The sequence below is a fragment of the Danio rerio genome, chromosome 5, assembly GCF_049306965.1.
Source record: "Danio rerio strain Tuebingen ecotype United States chromosome 5, GRCz12tu, whole genome shotgun sequence".
Lineage (NCBI taxonomy): Eukaryota > Metazoa > Chordata > Actinopteri > Cypriniformes > Danionidae > Danio > Danio rerio.
In genome coordinates, this window is record NC_133180.1 from 61605812 (window position 1) to 61627812 (window position 22001).

General features: G+C 32.6%; 1 protein-coding gene across 6 annotated transcripts in view; it reads left to right on the plus strand.

The window, feature by feature from the left end:
- Positions 1 to 2311: 2311 nt before the first annotated feature.
- aatf (apoptosis antagonizing transcription factor) overlaps positions 2312 to 22001 on the plus strand; it is a 28462-nt gene continuing 8772 nt past the window's right edge. Inside the window, exons 1-11 of one of the 6 annotated variants that reach the window (XM_005165555.6) lie at positions 2312 to 2442; positions 4481 to 4654; positions 4753 to 5187; positions 5848 to 5985; positions 12452 to 12566; positions 14221 to 14458; positions 14541 to 14705; positions 17017 to 17100; positions 18693 to 18760; positions 18840 to 18920; positions 21704 to 21775. In XM_005165555.6, the coding sequence (XP_005165612.1) occupies positions 2358 to 2442; positions 4481 to 4654; positions 4753 to 5187; positions 5848 to 5985; positions 12452 to 12566; positions 14221 to 14458; positions 14541 to 14705; positions 17017 to 17100; positions 18693 to 18760; positions 18840 to 18920; positions 21704 to 21775 (1655 nt within the window). In that variant the 5' untranslated portion in view covers positions 2312 to 2357. Of the gene's footprint in view, positions 2443 to 4480; positions 4655 to 4749; positions 5188 to 5847; positions 5986 to 12451; positions 12567 to 14220; positions 14459 to 14540; positions 14706 to 17016; positions 17101 to 18692; positions 18761 to 18839; positions 18921 to 21703; positions 21776 to 22001 lie in introns of all 6 variants that reach the window. The other 5 variants (XM_068221221.2, XM_073950522.1, XM_073950523.1 and 2 more) reach the window with 5 other exon arrangements.

Here is a 22001-nt window from a genome sequence, read left to right on the forward strand (position 1 = left end):
GGCCATCTATAATCTGACTTCTGGAGCAATCTGCATTTAATAAATTGTTAGGAGAATATAAAAATAATAAATGGATATAGAAACATTTCCCAATACTAGGTTGCTGCTTGAAGGGCATCTGCTGTGTGAAACAAATGCCTGATAAGTTGGGGGTTCATTCTGCTGTGGCGACCCTAGATTAATAAAGGGACTAAGCCAAAAAATTAATGTATGAATAATAGAAACAGAACCAGATTATCCACTTGCATGAAAAACAAACAAACAAGAAAAAAAGAACAGCTTTAACTAAACCTAATATGATTTATACTGTATTTTTAGCTCGTTTAGAGGGGTTTTGGCCCATTTCTTAAATGGTCATGCTGGAATACAATGTAAAACCTGCAACAAGCAAATTTAAGCTGGTTATAGATGTTTTTTCTTCTGTATTTAGGGCCATAAATAATGTGCACAGTATTATTCGTAGGCTTTTACAATTTTGTATATTTCTATATTTTATAAGTAAATCTTTCACGTTTTAATATAAATGTTTGCTTGCTTTATTATTAATGAGTTGTAAAGACCATCAACTATGACAGATTCTAGAAGTGAAAGTCTGTCAGGTTAAATACTTTTCTTCTCCATACATTTTGTGATCATTATGTAATTTGTTTAGTTTAGTTGATACACAACGTGTGCAGTTTTCCCCTTATAAAATAATTTTGATATGTACTTTTATATATATAATGCTTTAAACAATAGAGCAAACAATATATTACCATGCTTATAGAAGGTAAATAATAATAATAACAATACAAAATAAATAACTAAATAAAGAAAGAAAGAAACCAATAAACACACATACAAAAAAATTACAAAAAACATGATTTTAAATATTTAATATTCTTGCAATTACAAACAAGTGGGCCCTTTACATTAATCCAAATTTTGGAAAATAGAGCAAAAATGGAAAGTTTTAATAGCATTTCCATTACTACCTTGAATAGTACAAAATAATTTTTTTAAACAAAGTAAAACAGATTTTTTTTTGTTGGAAAATTTACCCTTATAATTAATTAACAATGAAATGAAAGTTAATCAACAAAATGAATTGATTAATAACAAAAACTTCATTATTCAGATGATAATATGTAAATACCCAAACATTATGTTTTCAAAATGCAGATTAAATTTAAAGAGTCTGTCTCTGTACATAAAGACAAAGGCATCATACCAAAGTTGTTTTTAACATAAACACAGTTCCAAAAGACGTAGGGTACAGTTTTCAAACACAAAACGCAAAAAAGAGCAATTTATATCAATATCCTTTTTAAATTTAAAGACAAAATGTTTAATCGGAATAATATCATTTATAAATTAGTTTGAAATGTAGTAAGCATTTTTTTTTTAAATAACAAAATGAAACATTTAAATTACATTAAATCACATTGCATGCCAGGGAGCTAAACAGAAATGTATCTTTTAAACAGATACACAGATTTAACAGATTCAGAAATCAAAGATAAAGATTAGGATCTTCAAGAAAAATCTGAAAGAAAGGTTTACGCTTATAAAATTCACACTTGTGTATAAAACATGTGGCCACAATATAATAAGATCAATAACATAATGATTAAATAAATAAAATAACATCTGGATTTAATTCTAACGGTTAAATTGCCTAAACAAAACGTTTTCATATTTGAACATACCATCAGGAATTATACCTCAAATACCCAATAAATTTTTCCCAAAAAAATTGGTATACTCACAATTCCAAAAAAAGGTGACATAGATCTTCAGTTTGGTTATCACAGAAGGAGTGATTTACATCAAAATCTTCAGAAATAAACTTTTGAAAAAAAAAAAAAAAACACAAACAAATACAAAAAACCTTTGTAGGATAGCACCTATGTCTAATTATATAAGACACTTCATGGATTTTATTGTACATTAGGAATTTCTGAGATAAAGTACTCTTTTCCAATTAATATTTTGTGTCTGTTCCAATAATGGACAGCATTAAGACAAGAGATTATCTCACGTTAGAATAAAGAGCGGAAATTATTGTTTTTTGGCTTTGTGGTAAATAGTAATTTACAGAGAGCTGTTTTTAGCACATAGATGTGGCACAACCGGGGGAGACTGATTGTCTTATCCCTTCATAAGCAGAAATGCTCCAAAAAACAATAGCAAATTCTTTAGATGAATATTTATAATTAGAAAAAATCATATTTGATAGGCACTCATAACTCTGTTATAAAATGATTGTCTAACATAAATTATAGTAAGCGTTTCGGGAGGCTTATGTTTTGCACTCACGTCACAGCTGCTCGGGCGCGCTCTGATGATGTCACAGTAAGTTGCAGCGTGGGACAGACATGGCAGCTTCCATATCACAGCAGCTCGAGGATTTGTTAAATCCTTTACCACACTTCGTGGACCCCGAGGACGACCAAGATGAAGGTATCATATTTAAACAGCACACCCAGTTGTTTAATGTGTTGTTAGACGTTTTAGTGCTGCTATAATGGGAAATATATCACGTCAAATAAAGGCACGATGTGTCTGCATGCCTAACTGTACCGAGAAACAGCTTTACATAGGATTTTATTGACATTAATGACGTTATTTAAGCTTAGTAATAATACATACGGTTGTCAAAATAAAAACAAGGATAAATGTTTTTGTTTTGTTTTCTAATCTATTCTAGCTTATATTGGTCTACCATAAGTCATATGTGATACACACATGTGCCGTTTTATGGTTTTAAATATCATGTTAATAAATGTATACTACTATATGAATATTAAAATTCAGTTATACCATATCACCAGCATACCATGATACTGCCACAGTATTTGAAAGAAAAAAAGTATGATATATTTACTTGAGCCTCTTAACTGTCACAAAAGTGGTAAACATTTCAATGCATATTTAATTATTTTTGTAAATATTTTGTCTTATCCTGAGCTATTTTGACTAGCTATTTATAATACCCATATATATCAATTACATGTTGTGAACTTAAAAAGTGAAAGGTAAGTGTTTAATGCATAGCAGCAATATGACATAATTAGAGTAAATTGTTATGGCAAATGTTAAATGCATAACTGGAATAAGGACTTGGCCTCTCTGTTAGGTGTCTCTTGCTATTACCAGGTTAGACCCCTTTTTGTAGGGGGTTTAACATGATTTTTTTATGCATCCCACACAGTGTTAACACCACAAGCAGCAATCTGAACTGTTAAAACAGGATGGATTCATGCTTTGTTGTTGTTTTCATGTCTCTGGCATGCAAATACTTGTGTAAACTGTAGCCTCAGTTTCCAGTTTTAACAGACAAGAGTATTTTAGGACCGATCAGAATATTGTATTGGCAGTTGTTGTTCATCACAGCATCAAATTCTTGAAGACTTAATAAGGTATTTTCACGTATTAATCTGGCCAAGACATTATGAATTATATTATCTCTCTAAAGTAAGCATCAGTTTTTTTTTAAACATGAATTAATTTATTCATTCATTCATTTTCTTGTTGGCTTAGTCCCTTTATTAATCCGTAATAATTTCTTTGTTAGTGCCTGTTAACACATTTAACACACATACAATTGTTCTTTTAAATGGAGTTAATAAGCAATAAAAATCAATTGTGTTTTTTTTAAATTATACATTAACAATAATATGGCTATTTCTCACTAGTGATTTTAATGCATTACTAATATTTACTTATGAGACTTTCTTATAAAGATTGACTTATTTTACCTTATCATCCTTTTGCATTTATACACTCTGAACACGTATATACAATAAAGCAATACATTAAGTATGATCAGAAGAATGAAGTCTGTCTGTCGCCAACTGCTCCATTTTCAATGTCAGTTAAATCACTTTTAGTTTCGATACTGATACAGTTAATTTCAGTTGATTGTATAGACCATGTTTATATGCCTAATTACCTTTAGTATCTGCTATTAGATACTTGCGTTAACAAGCAGTTCAGCAATTATACCTCATATACTCACTAATCAGTCTATGTAACTTACATGCATGCAAATTTTATGCATTACATATTGAAATGGCTTTGAATATACACTACCAGGCAAAAATTTTGGGTCAGTAGGACTTTTAAATGTTTTAAAATAAGCTTCTCCTGCGGACCAAGGCTGCATTTGTTTAATCAAGAATACAGTATAAATTGTAAAATTGTGAAATGTTATTGCACTATAAAATAACTGTTCAAAAGTTTATAATTTCATTTAATAATTTATTCCTGTGATTTTAAAAGATGAATTTCCAGCTTCATTATATTATTATTATTAATAATATTATTAATAATAATAATATATATATATAGTTTAAAATTTAACATTCAAAATTTGTATAAGTATCCAACATTTTTTTTTTTTTACATTTAATAAAACTGACCCCAAACCTTTGACCGGTAGTGTAAATGTTCATGTATAACAACTAGGTTAATAATCCAGCATTTATGTGAACTGCAGACACCAAAGCGAAAGTCATAGAGAAGTTTGATGAAGGAGGTGATGAGAACGATGAAGAGCTTTTACCTGGTCATCTGCGGAAACGCTCTGGGGCCATTCTGGCTGATGGTGACCAACGATATCGTGGAAAGGCAACATCCAGAAAAGACCTACAGAAAGATTTGGATGGATCAGGTATAATTCTGTCTGAAATCCACTAACATACTTTATATATTGCTTATTGTTAAGCAGGGATTGTCCAACTCACAATATGTTTTGCACATTTTTAGCAGATGAAGATGATGATGATAATGATGATGGTGTTGATGATGAAGATGAAAGTGGAATGCTGGAAAAGTACATGGAATGCATGGATGATGATGATGATAATGATGATGATGATGATGATGATGATGATGATGATGATGATGATGTTGAGCATCAAAATGATGATGACGAGGATCTCGTTGGAGATGATGGTTCACAGATGTCCAGCTTGGTCTCCAAAATGAAGGGCACAGATTTTATGAAACTCACAGAGGGATTGGATGACCTGGGAGACAGTGACGAAGATGAGGAAACTGCTGACAGTGAAGAAGAGGAAGGAGAGAGTGATGAAGGCTCCGAGGAGGAGATGGAAGAAGAGGAGGAATCAGGCTTGAGGACCTTCTCAAAAGAGAAAGTCGATGAAGAGGTTGAAAAAGGGAGAGCCGTGAAAAATCAGCTTGGTATGGATGCTTGTGCACATTTGCATATTGCAAATAACTAACAAGATATACAATTGAACCGTCATTTTCAGTTGAATTATTGCCCTCCTGAGTTATTAGCCTCTTGTATAATGTCCCCCAATTTCTGTTTAGGGGAAAAAATATATTTTTCAGCACATTTCTAAACAAAACAGTTTTAATAACTATTTTTTTTAATAACTGATGTATTTTATCTTTGCCATTATAACAGTACATAATGTCTTTTAGATATTTTCCAGATACTAGTATTCAGCTAAGTTTAAAGTTAAGACTTATCTAGGTTAATTAGACAAGTTAGGGTAAATAGGCAAATCATCATATAACTATAGTTTGTTCTATAGACATTCAAAAAATATTTCTGAAAGGGGCTAATACTTGTGATTAAAATGGTTTTAAAAAAATTAAACACAGCTTTAATTCCAGTCAAAATAAAACAAACAAGACTTTCTCTGGAAGAAAAAAATATTATAGGATAATACTGTGAAAGGTTCCTTGTTCTTTTAAACATAATTTGAGAAATATTTCAAAAAGAAACAAAATGCACAGCTGGGCTCATAATTCTGACTTTAACTGCATATGGTAATCTGAGAAGTGGAATTTAAATTGATGTTTTTTTTTAATTATTTTTTATAATGTTCACAGCCCTTTGGGACCTGATGCTTGAAAGGCGGATCAAAATGCAGAAAGCTCTTGTGACAGCCAATCAACTTCCACAACCACAAACATTCTCAGAGTTCAAGAGCAGGGGAGGGGCTGAATATGCTGATGCTTTGAAAAATAGTAAGTGAATTTACATTATTTGACTGAGAATTTATAATTAAAAACATGTTCAGTATCCTAACTATTTCCTATATGTTTCACATAAAATGAATAAAAATGTTAGGGGTTTTTATTGTATTATTGTATATTGTGTAAGTTAGCTACAAAACTGTTTAAAAATGTTGGAATTTGGAATATTTTATAATTTCTTTTCCAAAAGAAATTCATGCTCTTATTCTACAAGGATAAGTTAAATTAATCTGAAGTGACGGTGAGAGTTGTACTATTTATGAAATTGTTTGGTAAAAATGTTGGTAAAAGTTTGGTAAAAATGCTGTGTTTCTTTGAGTCTTTAAGGCCGTACTCACACCATGCACAGTTGCCTCGAACCAAGCCAAAGCACGCTTGTCCCCCTTCCCGTCTCCCCTGACTCACATTACAATCGCCTGGGCACGCTTACGCCATCGATGCTGCGATGTTTACTAAGTGCTCTTGCTCAGTGCAGTGGAGATTTCTGTAGTTATATTGTTTCAGTCGTTTGATATGCAGTGACACGCAGTCAAATATTTTGCCAAACAGTCCTAAGGGATACGGTAACATGCAGTCATATTTCGTCGAACAGATCCGCCACTTTTGTCGCTCATAAACAGTCATAAAGCCCTCGTGCTGCAGGAATGAGGAGGTTTGCTGAAGGTGCGCAGCTGTCTTGCAGTGAGGGGTTTCCGTCTTTAATAAACGACGGCAGTTTGCGTTCATTGAACAGTAAGATTGATTAATAAATCCATATGAAACAGTTTCTTAAGTCACGTCTCGCTTGCAGTTTCGGGCTTTGGCACGTTTTACACTCACACTACAAGCGAACCGCGCCAATGTGTGTATAGTCCATCCTGTCACAAAATGCAACGAAAATCCTACACGACGGTAATAGTTTGATTTAAGGTGTTTACATTTTTACATTCGGAGAGCAGCATTTACAGTGGATCTTTCAGTCCATAATATTGTAGTGATATTACTGTAAACTTAGGTATGTCTTTAAAAACTGTTGACAATACTAACTAGTTTTGCCTCTGAATAAACATAAACATAGAACACTGATTACACACATACCAAATCTGTAGTGGCAGGACAATTAACACCAATTGGAACCTCTTTTTTTTTTTTTTTAAAGGAGATAAGCGGCAAATCTGGAATTTACCATTTACAGATGTGAGAAGCACTCGGGTAGAATGTTTTTTGCAAACTTATTTTTGTCATATGTTAGCAGACCACTGTAAACAACACATATAAGTCCACATGCTGCGGTTTCATAGCCGGGAATTAAAAACAAAACCTTTGTTGCAGCACATTTATAAACGCAACACTGACGACCTGTGTCTCCAAACAATTATTCATCTTCCACTTGTTTAAATTACAGTTGTCAACACAATGTGGCGTTTTTCTGCCTTCTGAACACTGTAACAGGAAAAAACTCTATCATGTATATTAATGAAGTTGCCCCTCATACAAAATTGAGCGTGCTGATTGGTTCGAACCAAGTCTTTCTCATGAGTTAATGCTGAAAGCTCAAAGACGTCACGTTGTACCCGCCGGTACAGACATCCGGTCTACATCTGGTAATTTACACAGGGATCTCATGGCCGTGGTGCAGCTTCAAAATTGCTTTTCAAACCGGAAGAACGACTTTGCTCGAAATAACACAAAAAAAAACAAATTTCACTTTTTTTTGTGAAATATGTGTCTCCTTATAGTGTTTTTAGCATTGTGGGGCACGCAACATCTCAAAAAATGTGTTTTGGTCTTTCGTGACCCTTTAATTTGCCCTTTCAAGGCAAAGTTAAGGCCTTGAAAAGCTCTTTACCAAAGCAGAAGATTCTAAATTTAAAAAAGCTGTTTGCAATCTTTCTTGGTGTTTTTGAAAAATAAGAATCGCAAAATAAAGCAAACATTTTTGCTTTCGGAGTGTCCTTTTAATTGCCTAAAATGTTTTACAAATTTTTTTGACGGTATCGAGATTTATTGACTGAACACCATTGCCAGTAATGATTTAAAATAAAAAGTTTGCTATAAAGTTATGGTATGCAGCGCCATAGCTTTATTCAAATGTTGCTGCTGAGCGCGCACCTTCGAGGCAATGCCACTAAGCTTAGAGCTATTTCCAATTGAGGCGCATAGGGGTTGTGCATTTCCAGGTGCAACTAAAGTTGAAAACATTTCAGAATGCTACATGCACACTACGATTTTATGTAAGTAGAACTAACCAATCTGCTTCACACTTTGTATGCAATATACATATTTTGATAGTAATGACAGACTCTGACGAATGCAGAGCACTCAAACACTGCAGTGCTTTTTTATTCTCTTCATAAATACAAACTAGTGTAGGAACTGGAGCAAAAGTTTGTTTGTTTTGTTGACATCCGCTGAAAAAATGGCTAATGGTCACCTAGTTATGAGATACGCCAGAGGAATACAAGCACAAAGTGCATATTGAATGAAACTAAATTCACTTTCTCATGCTTTTCACATGCTTTTAGACACAACATGTGAAAGGAGTGCGGTTAGATTACGCCACCTCTGGCCAGAATAACAACACGTGAAAATTAGTGTCATGACAAGCAGCAATAAAGAGATTGTAAATTAAAAAAAAAAAAAGGATGCAAGGATGTCACCAGAGTGGCTTTTTGGTTTCTTTTCTTGTGCAATCCAGCCACAAGCGATCTAAAAGATATTTTGAAAGATATTTTATTATAGGGGGTAATGTAGTCATTCAACTTCACAATTTAAAATGTTGCTATATGTATTTAAATGATGTCTATTTCCTTTACTTGAAAGTTCAGGTTTGATTATCAGAATTTTAGTTTACAGAGTTCTTGGTTTACTGTATCATTATTATTCACACCTTGCAGTTGCTGATCAACTTTTACATTTGTGATGATTGTTCAGCAATTATACTTTTTCAACATTTTATTTATTAAGTTTGAGTCTTTTTAGCACTCATGTTTATTTTAGTTTAAGAAATAAGAGACGAGAATTTTTTGTTTATTTTTTGTTTTTGACTATTAAAACCTTTTGCCTTAGTAAAGTTGGTAACTTAAAATAAATTGGTTTAATTTAAATATCCTAATATTCCTAAATAAATTGTAAAAAAAAATAAAAATAAAAATTATCGATAATGAATGATTTGAAACATTATATTGTGATAGCTGTATCGCCCAGCCCTACTAGATCTTAAAGTCTTCAACCTACATTAGTATAAAACTGCAGACAAAAATTGCAGGAACAATTAAGTAAAACGATTATTTTATTGCAAAATAATTTAAAAATTTTTTGAATTGTATTTTAAATCAAATGATTACAATGTTGGTATAAGCAAGCTTAAATCCCATCCTGAGTCTAATTTTGAGTCCAACATCACCAAGAAATCATATTACAATGCAGTCAAATTTTCCAGCTTTATAGTCATTCAAACTTGACGTCTCCTGTGCAGTCAATCAACACCCCCCAAGGAAGCACAATCCCAACATCACTTGCAGTTTGAATATCAGGAGTCTTCTGGCTCTGAGCAATTAATATATTTGTGCACCTTCTTTCTCAAGCAGATCTGGGTGCTTGGAGAGGCTGCCTGCTTCTCATTTGCATATTTATTGCACTGGTCTTTTAGCCAGCAAATGATTGATGTGGGGCCGTCCTCCTGAATTCTGAACAGTGTGTTGCTTTGGAATGAAAGGGACTGGGTTTTCTGTGCATGTGCACTTTTGATTAGCAGTAAAGATGACAATCTGTGCAAACCCCCCTCAGCCTTTTTTTGTTTATTTGTGCTCATTATGTAAAGTGAATTTAATCATATGCTGCATGGGTTTGTTCATATGAGCAGGTACATTTTCTTAAAAAAGATTTGAAATATTTAACTTTTTATTTTTAATTATTTTTTTAACAGAAAACTTTGTTTTTGAATTTATTTGCCTTGTTTTTTTTTTTTTTGGTTATCATTGACTTTCATTTTGTCTTTTTTGGCTTAGTTTTACAGTTTTTGCCTTGGTTATTTTATTATCTTTTAATTATAATTTTTCTGTTTAGCTCTGTCTTGTTTGGTGATTTGTTTTGCCGTTTTAGCTAAAGAGCTGTATAAAGAGAGCATAGATTTTTTATTTTTTTTTAAAAATATTTTTTGTAAAGCTTTGATTAACTTTGTTTACCTTTTTTCTTTGGTTGTTTTTTTTATGCAGTTTGGATTTGGTGTTCTTTTTCCTTTTATTTAGCTTTTTTTCTTATTGTTTTCTGTTTAGCTTTCACATTCTTTTGAGGATTTTGCTTTTTTTTCTTAGCTTTTGTTTTGCCTTGGTTATTTAATTTTTCTCCTTGCTTTTCTGTCAAGCTGTTTAGCTTTGACCTGGTTTTAATGTTTTTTGGTTTTTGTTTTGGTTTCCAGGTTCAACTGTGTGCTCGAGAGCTGTGACTTGTTTTTTATATGAATGCTAATATACTAATGTTTTTATATTAATAGCAACTCCAATGTTTTTATATGAATACCAAACATTGGTATATAAATACGAGTGCATTTACATATATGCCAAGATTAAAAAAATGGTATGATACATTTCCTCCTCAACAGATGGCTGGTTTTATTTAAGGCATTTTAATGAAAGTTAATCCGTTAAAGATAATGAGAATTATTTATATTGTTTATTAAATTACAAATTAATTGTATTTTATTAACGTCTACCCCAACCCTAAACTCAACTCTCACAGTAATGCAAAAACATTAGTTATACAGAGTATTATTCATTACACTACCCATTAAATTGTGTTTTATTAACGCCTACCCCCACCCCAATGTAAAAATATCAATTATTGTTGTATGGTGTCACAAAGGCAAGGCAAGTTTATTTTTATAGCACATTTGATACATAGTGGCAATTCAAAGTGCTTTACATAAACAGGAATAAAAAAGACAAGTATAAGAAAATATAAATATTAAAAATGATTAAAAACAAATACTCATAAATACTCTGAAAGTAACATAATTTCGATTCTCTATATGCCCTGTACAGCCTGTGTGGTTGAATTGACAATAAAGGTGACTTTGACTTTGACTAAAAACAAATTCAAATGTGTGAAAAAGGTTATAAAAGAATGAAATGAATAATGGTGCGGTCTGTAGGACGTAGTACAGTTCTCATTCGGTAAAGGCACAGCTAAACAGATGTGTTTTTTAGTCTTAATTTGAATGTGCCTCTAAGTCTTCACTGGAAACAAAGCATCTGATTCTTGCAATGTTTTTGAGATGATAGTATGCTGATTTACTAACTGCTTTGACATGGCTACTGAAACTTTATCTGACTCCAGAATCACACCAAGACTTGACCCTTAGAGCCAAGGTACACATTCACTTTAAAAACCTAATCTCTGTTCCTAAATGCAATGAATTTAGAAACACACAACTTATTGTATATTGACATGAGTATTCGAAGCTGTATCCCATCTAGACATTATCAGCTGGAATCAGTGTCTTGTTTGATGGCTTGTGTGCCTTAGGTGGTTGAGTTAATTTCTTTACTCTTCTTGAATTTTTTTAACTAGTTTAGTGCAAGAATGTGTGGGAAAAAACAAAAAACAAAAAAAAAACCAAAAGAAAACCCATATATATATATATATATATATATATATATATATATATATATATATATATATATATATATATATATATATATATATATATATATATATATATATATTTTTTTTTTTTTTTTTTTTTTAATTACTTTTGTGTCTTTATTTTTTATTAGAAAAATTATTAGACTAACAACAGATTAATCAATCTTTTTCTTTTGTATGATACCATATATTGACCAGGCATACTTCTTCTTTTTTACTGTTCTGCATACTTTTAGAAGGAACTGCTGACAAGAGGGAAATAGCAGAATAAGATTAAATTAAGTGCGGGGGGCCATTGTTCCAGACTACTGTCTAATAAGAGGTCTAGACATGTCACAAGGAGCATGATGCTTATAGAATTTGTGAAATCTATTGAAGATGCACTTAATTGTTCAGTTCTGGTATGCAGAGAAGGGTTGCAGATAGAGGAAGTATGTCTGGGGTATAAGAGCCAAAGGACTGCAGAATGACTGATAAATGACGTTACACCAATACTCCACCTGTTAATATTAGTTGTGTATATATGCTGGAGTCAGGGAAACATATGTTAGTTGCGAACCTCTTGAATGTAATTCTTGTATTGCATTAGGGTAACGTAACCCAGAGGTCTGTCATCGAATTATTCATCTAATAAATTACTAATACTTTGGCATTGAAGAAAACCCTCTCCTGACCTTTTCTTATTGAACACACATAGAATTGGCTTGATATTCCAACAAATGACTAGGATGAGAAGAGGTGGGTTTTGTAAATGCCCTGCTTTTACAAAAGTGTGCCGAATTGATGTCATGGTTGACGTGCTGTTTGATAAGCCCATATCTGTGTGTTGTAGGTCATAAAGCTCTCAAGGCTCTACAAAGGTCTCTGCTGGAACTTCAAGATCTGCTGCTCCACCAAAACAAGGAAACAAGAGCCATCTCTCAGGGCAAAACCTGGGGGGATGGCAGGTAACAAATCTGCTTTAACAGCTTTTAAATAAATATAATGTTGAATAAAATATTATGAGAGCATTTATACATTGAAAAAGGCTACATATTTTAACAAAACATACCACAAATAGACCATGGTGTAGCAGACTCCATCCAATTGATAGGTAGAATGCTATAGACACGGGCTGGTTTTAGTTCTGATTATGATAACCTTGGATAGAAATGTCACAGTTTCACAGTATCAAGGTATTGTGAGTACTGCTCTTAAAGTTATTTTTAAATGTCTGGGTAAAACAAACAAGAACTTTTTTTTTCCCATTGAACACAATATATTTTATTCTAGGAAATTTTTATAATATTTTAAAATGGTAAACATGTCAGGTTAAATAAAATAACTAAATAAATGACATATGCTATCTTCATTAGTTTCAAAAATAGATTTTTTTGCAAATCATAAAAAATACATTTAAAAAAAACATAAATAAACCTTAGGAATGGTATAACGGTATAATGGTAGAAAATTTGAGTGGTTTTAAAACCTTGACTTTTTCAAACCGCAGTAAACCTTGAAACCGGTTATCTAGTGTTGCAACTGATGTTTCTTGAAGCTTTCAACACTGAAAATGTACATTAATATATAAACTTAGAAATCAGCTTAAGCTTGAGCAGAACAAAGCACAAACATATCAAATAAAATCCTGTTTGTAAACTCTTTTGTCATATTATCTTCATAATCATATTATCTTCATAATCTTCATATATATTATATATATATGTGTGTGTGTGTGTGTGTGTGTGTGTGTGTGTTTATACACATACATACATGCATACATACATACATACATACATGCATACATACATACATACATACATACATATATATATATATATATATATATATATATATATATATATATATATATATATATATATATATAAAGAATTAAAAATATTTTTTGTTGACTTTAAATGCAAATTGTGAAATATTAATGAAAAGTAAAAAAAAATTAATTAACACAATATGTTTTAGCTATCTTGACAGTAAAATGCAGGTGTTCATCATCAGTGCTCAATCATCACTTAATTAACCCCATTATTGTCTCATTAACTTTAACTCTGCTGCTGAGTAAATTTTGCTCAATTTGGAGAGGGACCAAATGTTCTCTGAACTGAGTAAATTTTACTCTGAAGATTTTACACGAAGTAGTTTACAATTTTTGTAACACTTTAGTTCAGGGGTGTCAGACTCTCAGGGTTGCAGCCCTGCACAGTTTAGTTTCAGCCCTGCTTCAACACACCAATTTATAGGTTTCAAACAAGCCTAAAGCACTCAATTAGTTTGATCAGGTGTGTTTAATTAAGGTTGGAACTAAGCTGTGCAAAGCTGAGGCTGAGTTTGACACCTGTGTTTTAGTTAAAGTAACAATTCATAAAATCTATTACTGGCTTATTACCTGACTGTTACTAAGATATACGTTTAAATGTTTATAATCACTTTTAAAGTAAGTTATTATTTAGCATACCAAATCCAACCCAATACTTTAACCCAAATTATAATTTAACAGCTATAAATTGACAGCTAATTACAGTAGTTTAAGCAAAAAGTTGGTTTGTTACCGGTTGGTTAACAACATCATTCAAGTGGTGACCTATTTTCCTTTTTCATGCTCAGCAGTGCTAAAGATGATGATGAAGAGATTAATAGTGAAGATGATATGGATGAAAATGAAGGTGATGACCAAGAGGTAGAACAGAAAGCAGCTCGAAACGGACCTCCCAAACGAAAACTGGAAATGGCAGATTATCCCAACTTTATGGCCAAACGCTTTGCTGCATTTCAACCGTATCGTGATACTACTCTCCAGAAATGGTATGACAAGACACGGCTAACAACGGGGAAGAACAATAAGGTAAAAAGATAACAACACTGCTTGTCAGCTACTTGTAGAAATTCATTAGTAATTTACAATCTCTTTGTTTTCCGCCACACAGGGTTTTGGAGCATTTGACAGGAACATCCTGACGCAGGTGGAACAGGTTTTAATGGACAAAGAGAGGCTGGTGAGGCGTACACAGACGCGCAGGTCTGAATACAGAGTCCTGGGGAAACCAGAGCCAGTTACTCCTGAAATAGACAACACCATCTCAGAGGGAGAGGTCAGACACTGCTCTGCTTTTACAGGAATTATTCTCTATTAAATTTAAGTACTTTGTAGTTGTTAATGTTATTAATATTGAAAAAACTTTAAGGTTTGACATTTTTGTTGCCAGCAAGTTTTAAATATATTTAATAACATAATTAAGATTCGATTCATCGATGCATAGTGATTCTCAAAAGTTCAGAATCGCTTCTGTATTCAAATTCAGATTGCGATGGGCGTGAGCTGAAAACAGAAAATAATATATATATTGACAATTACAAATTCACTTAATTTAGACAAATATGGGCAATTTAAGAATTTTAAAGCTCAAACAACACCTTGAGTCATCAATGTCATGGAGTGTGAAAGAAAGTGCTGAAAATGAAAATGTGCTGAAATTTTTTTTTGGTTCCGATCCTGATATCAAAATTCTGAGTATCGACCGATACAGATGCAATCCCGATTTTGTGCCATTTATTTTAGGCACAGTTTCTGTAGTTCTGTGATAAACTCAAATAATGTGTCTTCTTTAGTAAAATAACAGACCTATACCTATACCTACTGTATATGACAGACGACACAATCTTACTAAACATATGATGCTTGCTGTAAACTAGGCTACATTTATTTTAGCATTCGTTATGGCATCGATCTGTTGTGGCCCAGCTTATGTTTCCTTTTTTAATTAACTTTTTTTTTTTGGAAACTGTAATAGGCTACTTATATTCACCCTTATAAAAACACAAACTGGTCTGTTAAATAAAATCTTAATATAAATAAAATGCAATGTTCCATTTGAGAGTAACCTATACTAGGCTAAATCCTTTTCTGTTTATGACAATCCATATTGCGCCTGTCAGTTACACTACTTTGACCACAATGAGCCAGGCTTTATAAAACTATTCGCAGCACTCAAAGTTTTCCCCTCAGAAGAATAAAATCAGTCGGAAGGATGAGAGAAGTCTGTGCATGTTTGGCACGATTGATGCATCACTGAGACATCGTGCAGCCCTATCGACGGACACTTTCAAAACTGAGCAGCACAAAGGGAAGAAATGAGTGCGTTGAAGATCTGTACAATGTATTATTGAGCCTTTTTAAATTTGCACTTTCAGGTAGGCCTACTTTGTGTGTGAAGAGCAGGTAATAACCCTCTCTTCTCCAGTGTTGCAAATGTAATCTGCTTATCTAACTGACACAGTGCAACATGATTTAGAGACAGCAATGAACTCCTTGTTTCAGGACAAAATGAACCCATTTAATGCTAAACTAAATGCTTTTCTCCACTGCTTTCTTATATTACCAGGAACTAATAGTCGTGGAGAAAGTTTTTCGTGTTGTCATGAACCCGGCACGCAATTTGAATTGTGAATGAATGTAGAATGATTGGCAGGTGCGGTGGCATATCGCTGATCTAAACATGAATCTAAGCACTTGAATATTTATCTTTGCTTCCTATTAAACTAAAGAATGGCTTCAGAAAATTTAGGCTATAGTAGGCCGACCTACATTACAACTTCCTAGGCCCTTATAATGGGCTACCTTCATGGCACAGAAAGTAGTGCATGCGCAAGATCGGATTTGGATCGGTACCAGCTGGCCAATACCCGATCCAGCAAAAATATGCTGTATCAAACAGATATCTGATCCAAGTGTCATTATCGGTGCATCCCTAAAATAAATAAAACATTATGCTCTACTATGTTCTAAAGATATTCTAGTATTATTTTCTTATCATTTTTACATAAACTTTTGCTTCATCTTCATTAAAAGTTAATCAAACTGAAAAAAGAACAGTTCTTGGAATTAGAACTTTCAATATTACATTCAGAGCTCGTTCGTGTAGAACAGGGGTGGCCAACCCTGTTCCTGGAGAGCCACCTTCCTGCAGATTTCAATTGCTACCCATATCAAACACAACTGAACCAAGTAATGAGGACCTGAACAACACGTGATAATTACAGGCAGATGTGTTTGATATGGGTTGCAACTGAAATCTGCAAGAAGGTGGCTCTCCAGGAACAGGGTTGGCCACCCCTGGTGTAGAATATGACTTTAATAAAATGTGGTCAATCGTTTTTAAGATGACAGTACTGTCATACATAGATTTTAATCTTAAACCTAAGCATAGAAACGCCTCTCCTGGTTAATGTTAAGTTAGTAAGATGTATTTGCATAGCCGAAGAAATAAGGAAAAAAATGTAAGTCAAAGATTGTTTTGGAATCGAGTCGTGACCACTAGGATTAGATTGAATCATGAAGATTCCCACGCTAAACACAATTATTAAAAAAACAATTACACTAATCTTCACTTTGTGTTATTTCAGGTGGCTGAACTGGCAGTAAAAGCCAACATGCACCTCAAAGATCTGGATGAGAACATTTTTGATGATGATGATTTTTATCATCAGGTAAGAAAACACTATTCAGTTCATTTGTCAATAATAACTGCAGTGTTGTAGTAGCCTATAGCTAATCATTTACTGTTAACTCAAATTTGAGATTTATATTATTTATATTTGACAGAAAAAAATAAATCATTGCTTGAGACTTAATCCATAGTTTTTAAAGAGGTCAAAATGGCAGTTTTCACCTATGATTTTTAGCCACATTTCAAGTGGGCAAAATTACTAAAGACAGATGACTTCATTAGATTTTGTTCGCTGTATTAATTGGTTTATTAATAAAATATGTTGTATTTAGCAGTTCTTGTAGCATTAGTACACTTTAAGAACCGTACTCTTCCAGAGTGAGTAAAAGGGCTCGCAAAATCACTCTGGATGCTTTGCACCCAGCACACTTCCTTTTTGAACTGTTACCGTCTGGTCGGTGCTACATAGCACCAAGCACAAAAACAGCCAGACACAGGAAAAGTTTCTTTCCTCAGGCCGTCTACATCATGAACAGTTAAATATTGCCCTACTCTGCTATAAACATGCAATACTTTCTCATACACACTTGTACACAGCAGCACTTTATAACAAAATACAATGCAATACTTTCTCATACGCATTTGTACACAGCACCTTAAAACCTGTATATTTATAACATATCTGTAAATACAATTTAACATTAAGATTTTTTTTGTCTAATTGCATCTTTGTTTAATGTTTATCGTCTTTTTTCTTATTTATTTTGTGTTGTCACGTCACTTTATGTTCACTGGAAGCTTCTGTAGTCAAAACATTCCTTGTCTGTGAAGCACACTTGGCAATAAAAGTGATTCTGACTATATTTTAAATGGGACGCTTAAAAAATGGAAAAAAAGACACAATCTTATTTATTTATTTATTTATTTTACCACAAAGATTCCATGGTTAAAACCCTCAAGAGGTTTTCAAGATATATCCATAACATTTTGGATTCTAGTTGTCGAAAAACGTTTTCTTTAGTATGTAAATGGTTAAGAAACAGTCTTATTTATTTTCAGAGATATTAGGATCTCAATATGGCTCTGTGAATAAATTGTAAAAAAAAAAACAATTGTAGGTCAGTTTGCATATAGCTGATAGGAATGATTCTGAGATCTGATAGTTCATGAATGTCTAAACCACAAATAATCTCATATCATTCTGAAATATTCTGAAAGTAATTGCATGGAAAATAACAGTCTGAGTGGTGAAAGCATTATCTTTGCTAAGTTTGTTTGGCTGTAACTCAAGATGTATATTTTATATCTCTTATAAACAAGCTTTCCATCTTAGAAGTGTCCATTGAAAACATAATGCTTCAACAATTGCTATATACAACTACTATTACTAATATAACTGCTTGTCTCTTTGTAAAAATAAAATGATGATGGCATCTTTCTAGAGTACTTTTTCACCCCTCTAATAAATCTCTGGTGAAAACCGCCATTTCCAATGCAATAAAATTGTATTTCTATGTATTTCTTTTTGTTGAATAAAAATGGTAAAAACAAGTACAAAAATACCCTTCTATAAAATGGTAGACATACAGATGCAATGTCAGGGTTTTCTTAAGCTCTCTTTCTTTTGCACAGCTTCTCCGAGAGCTTATTGAGCGCAAAACAAGTGCAACAGACCCCAATGATCAAGTGGCCATGGGAAAGTGAGTGTGTGTCTGTGCATATATACGTTTCATACATTGTACACATTTGACTATTATAACTCTACGTTTAACCTCACAGGCAATGGCTTGCTATCCAGAAACTGCGTAGTAAAATCAAGAAGAAGGTGGACACCAAAGCCAGCAAAGGCAGAAAAATCAGGTAAACTTTCATTCTCAAGAAACAATCGATTTTTCTCTGTGACATTACTATGAGGAACATTTTGCAAGATTATCTTAGTTTTTATTTTTATTGTTTATTTTTATTATTTTATAAAAATGTAATAAAATAAAATAATTTCTCTTTTTTATTTAAATGTTTTAGATTTTTTTGTGATAAAAATGTTATATACATATGGTATAAAGTGCTCAGCATATATAAGTACACCCCTCACAAATCATTCATTTAAATAAGTATTTTTCATAGGATGTTTTACAATATTATGTTTGTTCATTTACATTAGATTAGTCAGTACTAAAGCCAAATCTGAACCTAATGTAACAATAGTTTACAATAAAGGTCCAAAAATTAGCACCCCCAAATTTAAATGTTGGAGGGAAAATATGATATAAAAAAGACACATACACAAATGGTGCTCAGCTTTGAAATAAAATGAACATTACCTAAAATAAAAAACTTTTTTTTTTCAGCTAGTTTGTTTGATTTAGGTCGAAGTACTAAAATATAAATTTGAAACTTAAATGTACATACATGTTTTTAATAGTACAAAAACTAAAACATAAATAATAGATATATAGCATTAAAATACAATTAATGGTATTAAAAACTAATACAGTTTACTGTACACATAAGGCTGACACTAAACACTTTGTTTTTGCTTTTGCTAACACCTTGATATATATATTTTACTTTATGAACAACAATGGTATTGTTGTCATGCAACAGCAGAAATGCTGCATTGTCATATTCTGAGCTATTATAGAACAGTAAAACTATAGAAACACTTATTTGCCTTTCTCAAATAAATGCAGAAATGTTTTAGTAAGCTTTAATTATTTATACAATATAATAGAAGTTGGTGTTCTGTCAGTTCTAATGGTTTATATGTAAACCTTTTTTTAGTCCAGGCAGTATAATTCTTGTTAAGAAAAACAATCTATTAGCAAATTATTCATTTTAATTTTGTGGTTACAATGGCCTGAAATGGCCAGAGTTATTTTTAACAAAGAAGGAATTTTTGATTTCACTTAAAATAAACATTTAAAAGTCCTGTTTTAATTAAAATGTTTTTTTTTTTTTTAGATGTTAGTTTAAGGGATATCTATACACTAGTTTGTTCTAAAACAGTGACACAATTTATACTCAAAAGATAAAAAAATAAAGTTTGCAGTTCATTCATTCATTTTTTTTTCGGCTTAGTCCCTTTATTATTCTGGGTCAACACAGTTAAATGAACCGCCAACTTATCCAGCATATTTTACGCAGCAGATGCCCTTCCAGCTGCAACCCGTCAGTGGGAAACATCCATAGACACACACACTCATACACTAGTCAATTTTAGCATACCCAATTCACCTGAATCACATGTCTTCGGACTTGTGGGGGAAACCGGAGCACCTGAAGGAAACCCACGCAAACGCACAGAGAACATGCAAACTCCATACAGATTTGCCAACTGACCCAGCCAAGGCTTGAACCAGTGATCTTCTTGCTGTGAGGCCAACATACTACCCACTGCACCATTGCATTACCCAAGTTTGCAGTTACTTCTGCCTAAATGTTTTTTTTTTCTTTTTCACATCACCTCATACTTTTTCATCAAATCTTGGCCAATCAAATGCTCTGACATGTGCAAACTCCTTCATGGTGCTTCTTGTTTGCTCAACCACTTTCACTGACAGAGCTGTGATTAAAAACTAAATGCTATAAGGTATAAGGTGAAGCTACTCTGTGATCTATGAATTTTTTTAATTCTTTTATTTATTAATTTTTTTTATTGCTTAATTTTTTTTTTATCTTGACCTGTTGTCTCATGTCAACGGCAGAATTTCCCATCAGGACAACAACTAGTGACACTATGACATAATCATGCCACTAATGGAGCAAGCTCCTGATTGGTTAATGTGGCGCAAATGTGTGGAAAAGTTCAGATTTTTCAACTCGAGATTCGAGCAAACCACAGGTTAGCACTTAAATGATTTAAATAAATAAAAATGCTCAATTTGCATCATGTCATTCGCTTGAATCGTTTAAATGCGCCACCTCAATCACACAATTAGTGCCACCGGATGTCTAATCGCATCTTTGCTTTGACTCAACATGTAAATCAGTAAGTTGGAAACACTAATATGGATAAAACTGAAACCTAAACATGCAAGGATGTATTTAAAAGAACAAAAACAAATAAAAACTACATGCTCAGAATACCTAAAACTTAACAAAATGACATCAAAATTATGATTTAAATTCAAAATATTAACAAAAATGAAAATAATATACTGTATGCATGATAGTAACACAAAATAACAGTAGTCTTGCTGACATGAATTTACTGCATAAAAACCAGAAATTGTATTGTTTTTTAAAGCTCAGGTTAAAACCTGGCAGATTGCTTAATACTGTTTTGCTTGTTCTGTTGAATTGCTCTTGCTAGGTATTTTTACAATAATCATAAAATAACTCTGATTTAATTAGATTATCTTACAAAGCTTGTACTTTTTATGTGACCAAAACATCGGAAGGTGTTTATTAGCATCATCTTAATTCAGTTACATAAAGATAGAGGATAATACAGGAATGAGATGGGGTTGTTTCTATTGATTAAGAAGCAGCAGATATCATCTCTTATCAAACATCTTTAATTGTCTATTTGTCATGTAAATGAGTTCAGAGTTCGGCTGTGTGTGTGTTCTGATGGCACAATTCAGTTTACTCAAGACTATTTGAGCTTATACTTGTCCTTCTTTCCTTCAAACCTTTGTCAGGTTTCACGTTCACAGTAAGCTGATGAATTTTATGGCTCCTATGGACAACAGCAGCATGAGCGATGATGCACGGTGAGTGAAGCCTTACCTTTTTTTTAACCTGCTTTAAAGACAAAAATAATCAACTGATCATACACACCATCCTATTCATGTTATATACAGATGTTTAAAGGCATAATTCTTACAAGAAATGTCATTCATTCATTTAGTCTTTGGCTCAGTCCCTTTATTAATCTGGGGTCGCCACAGCGGAATGAACCGCCAATTCATACGGAATATGTTATTACGCATTGGATGT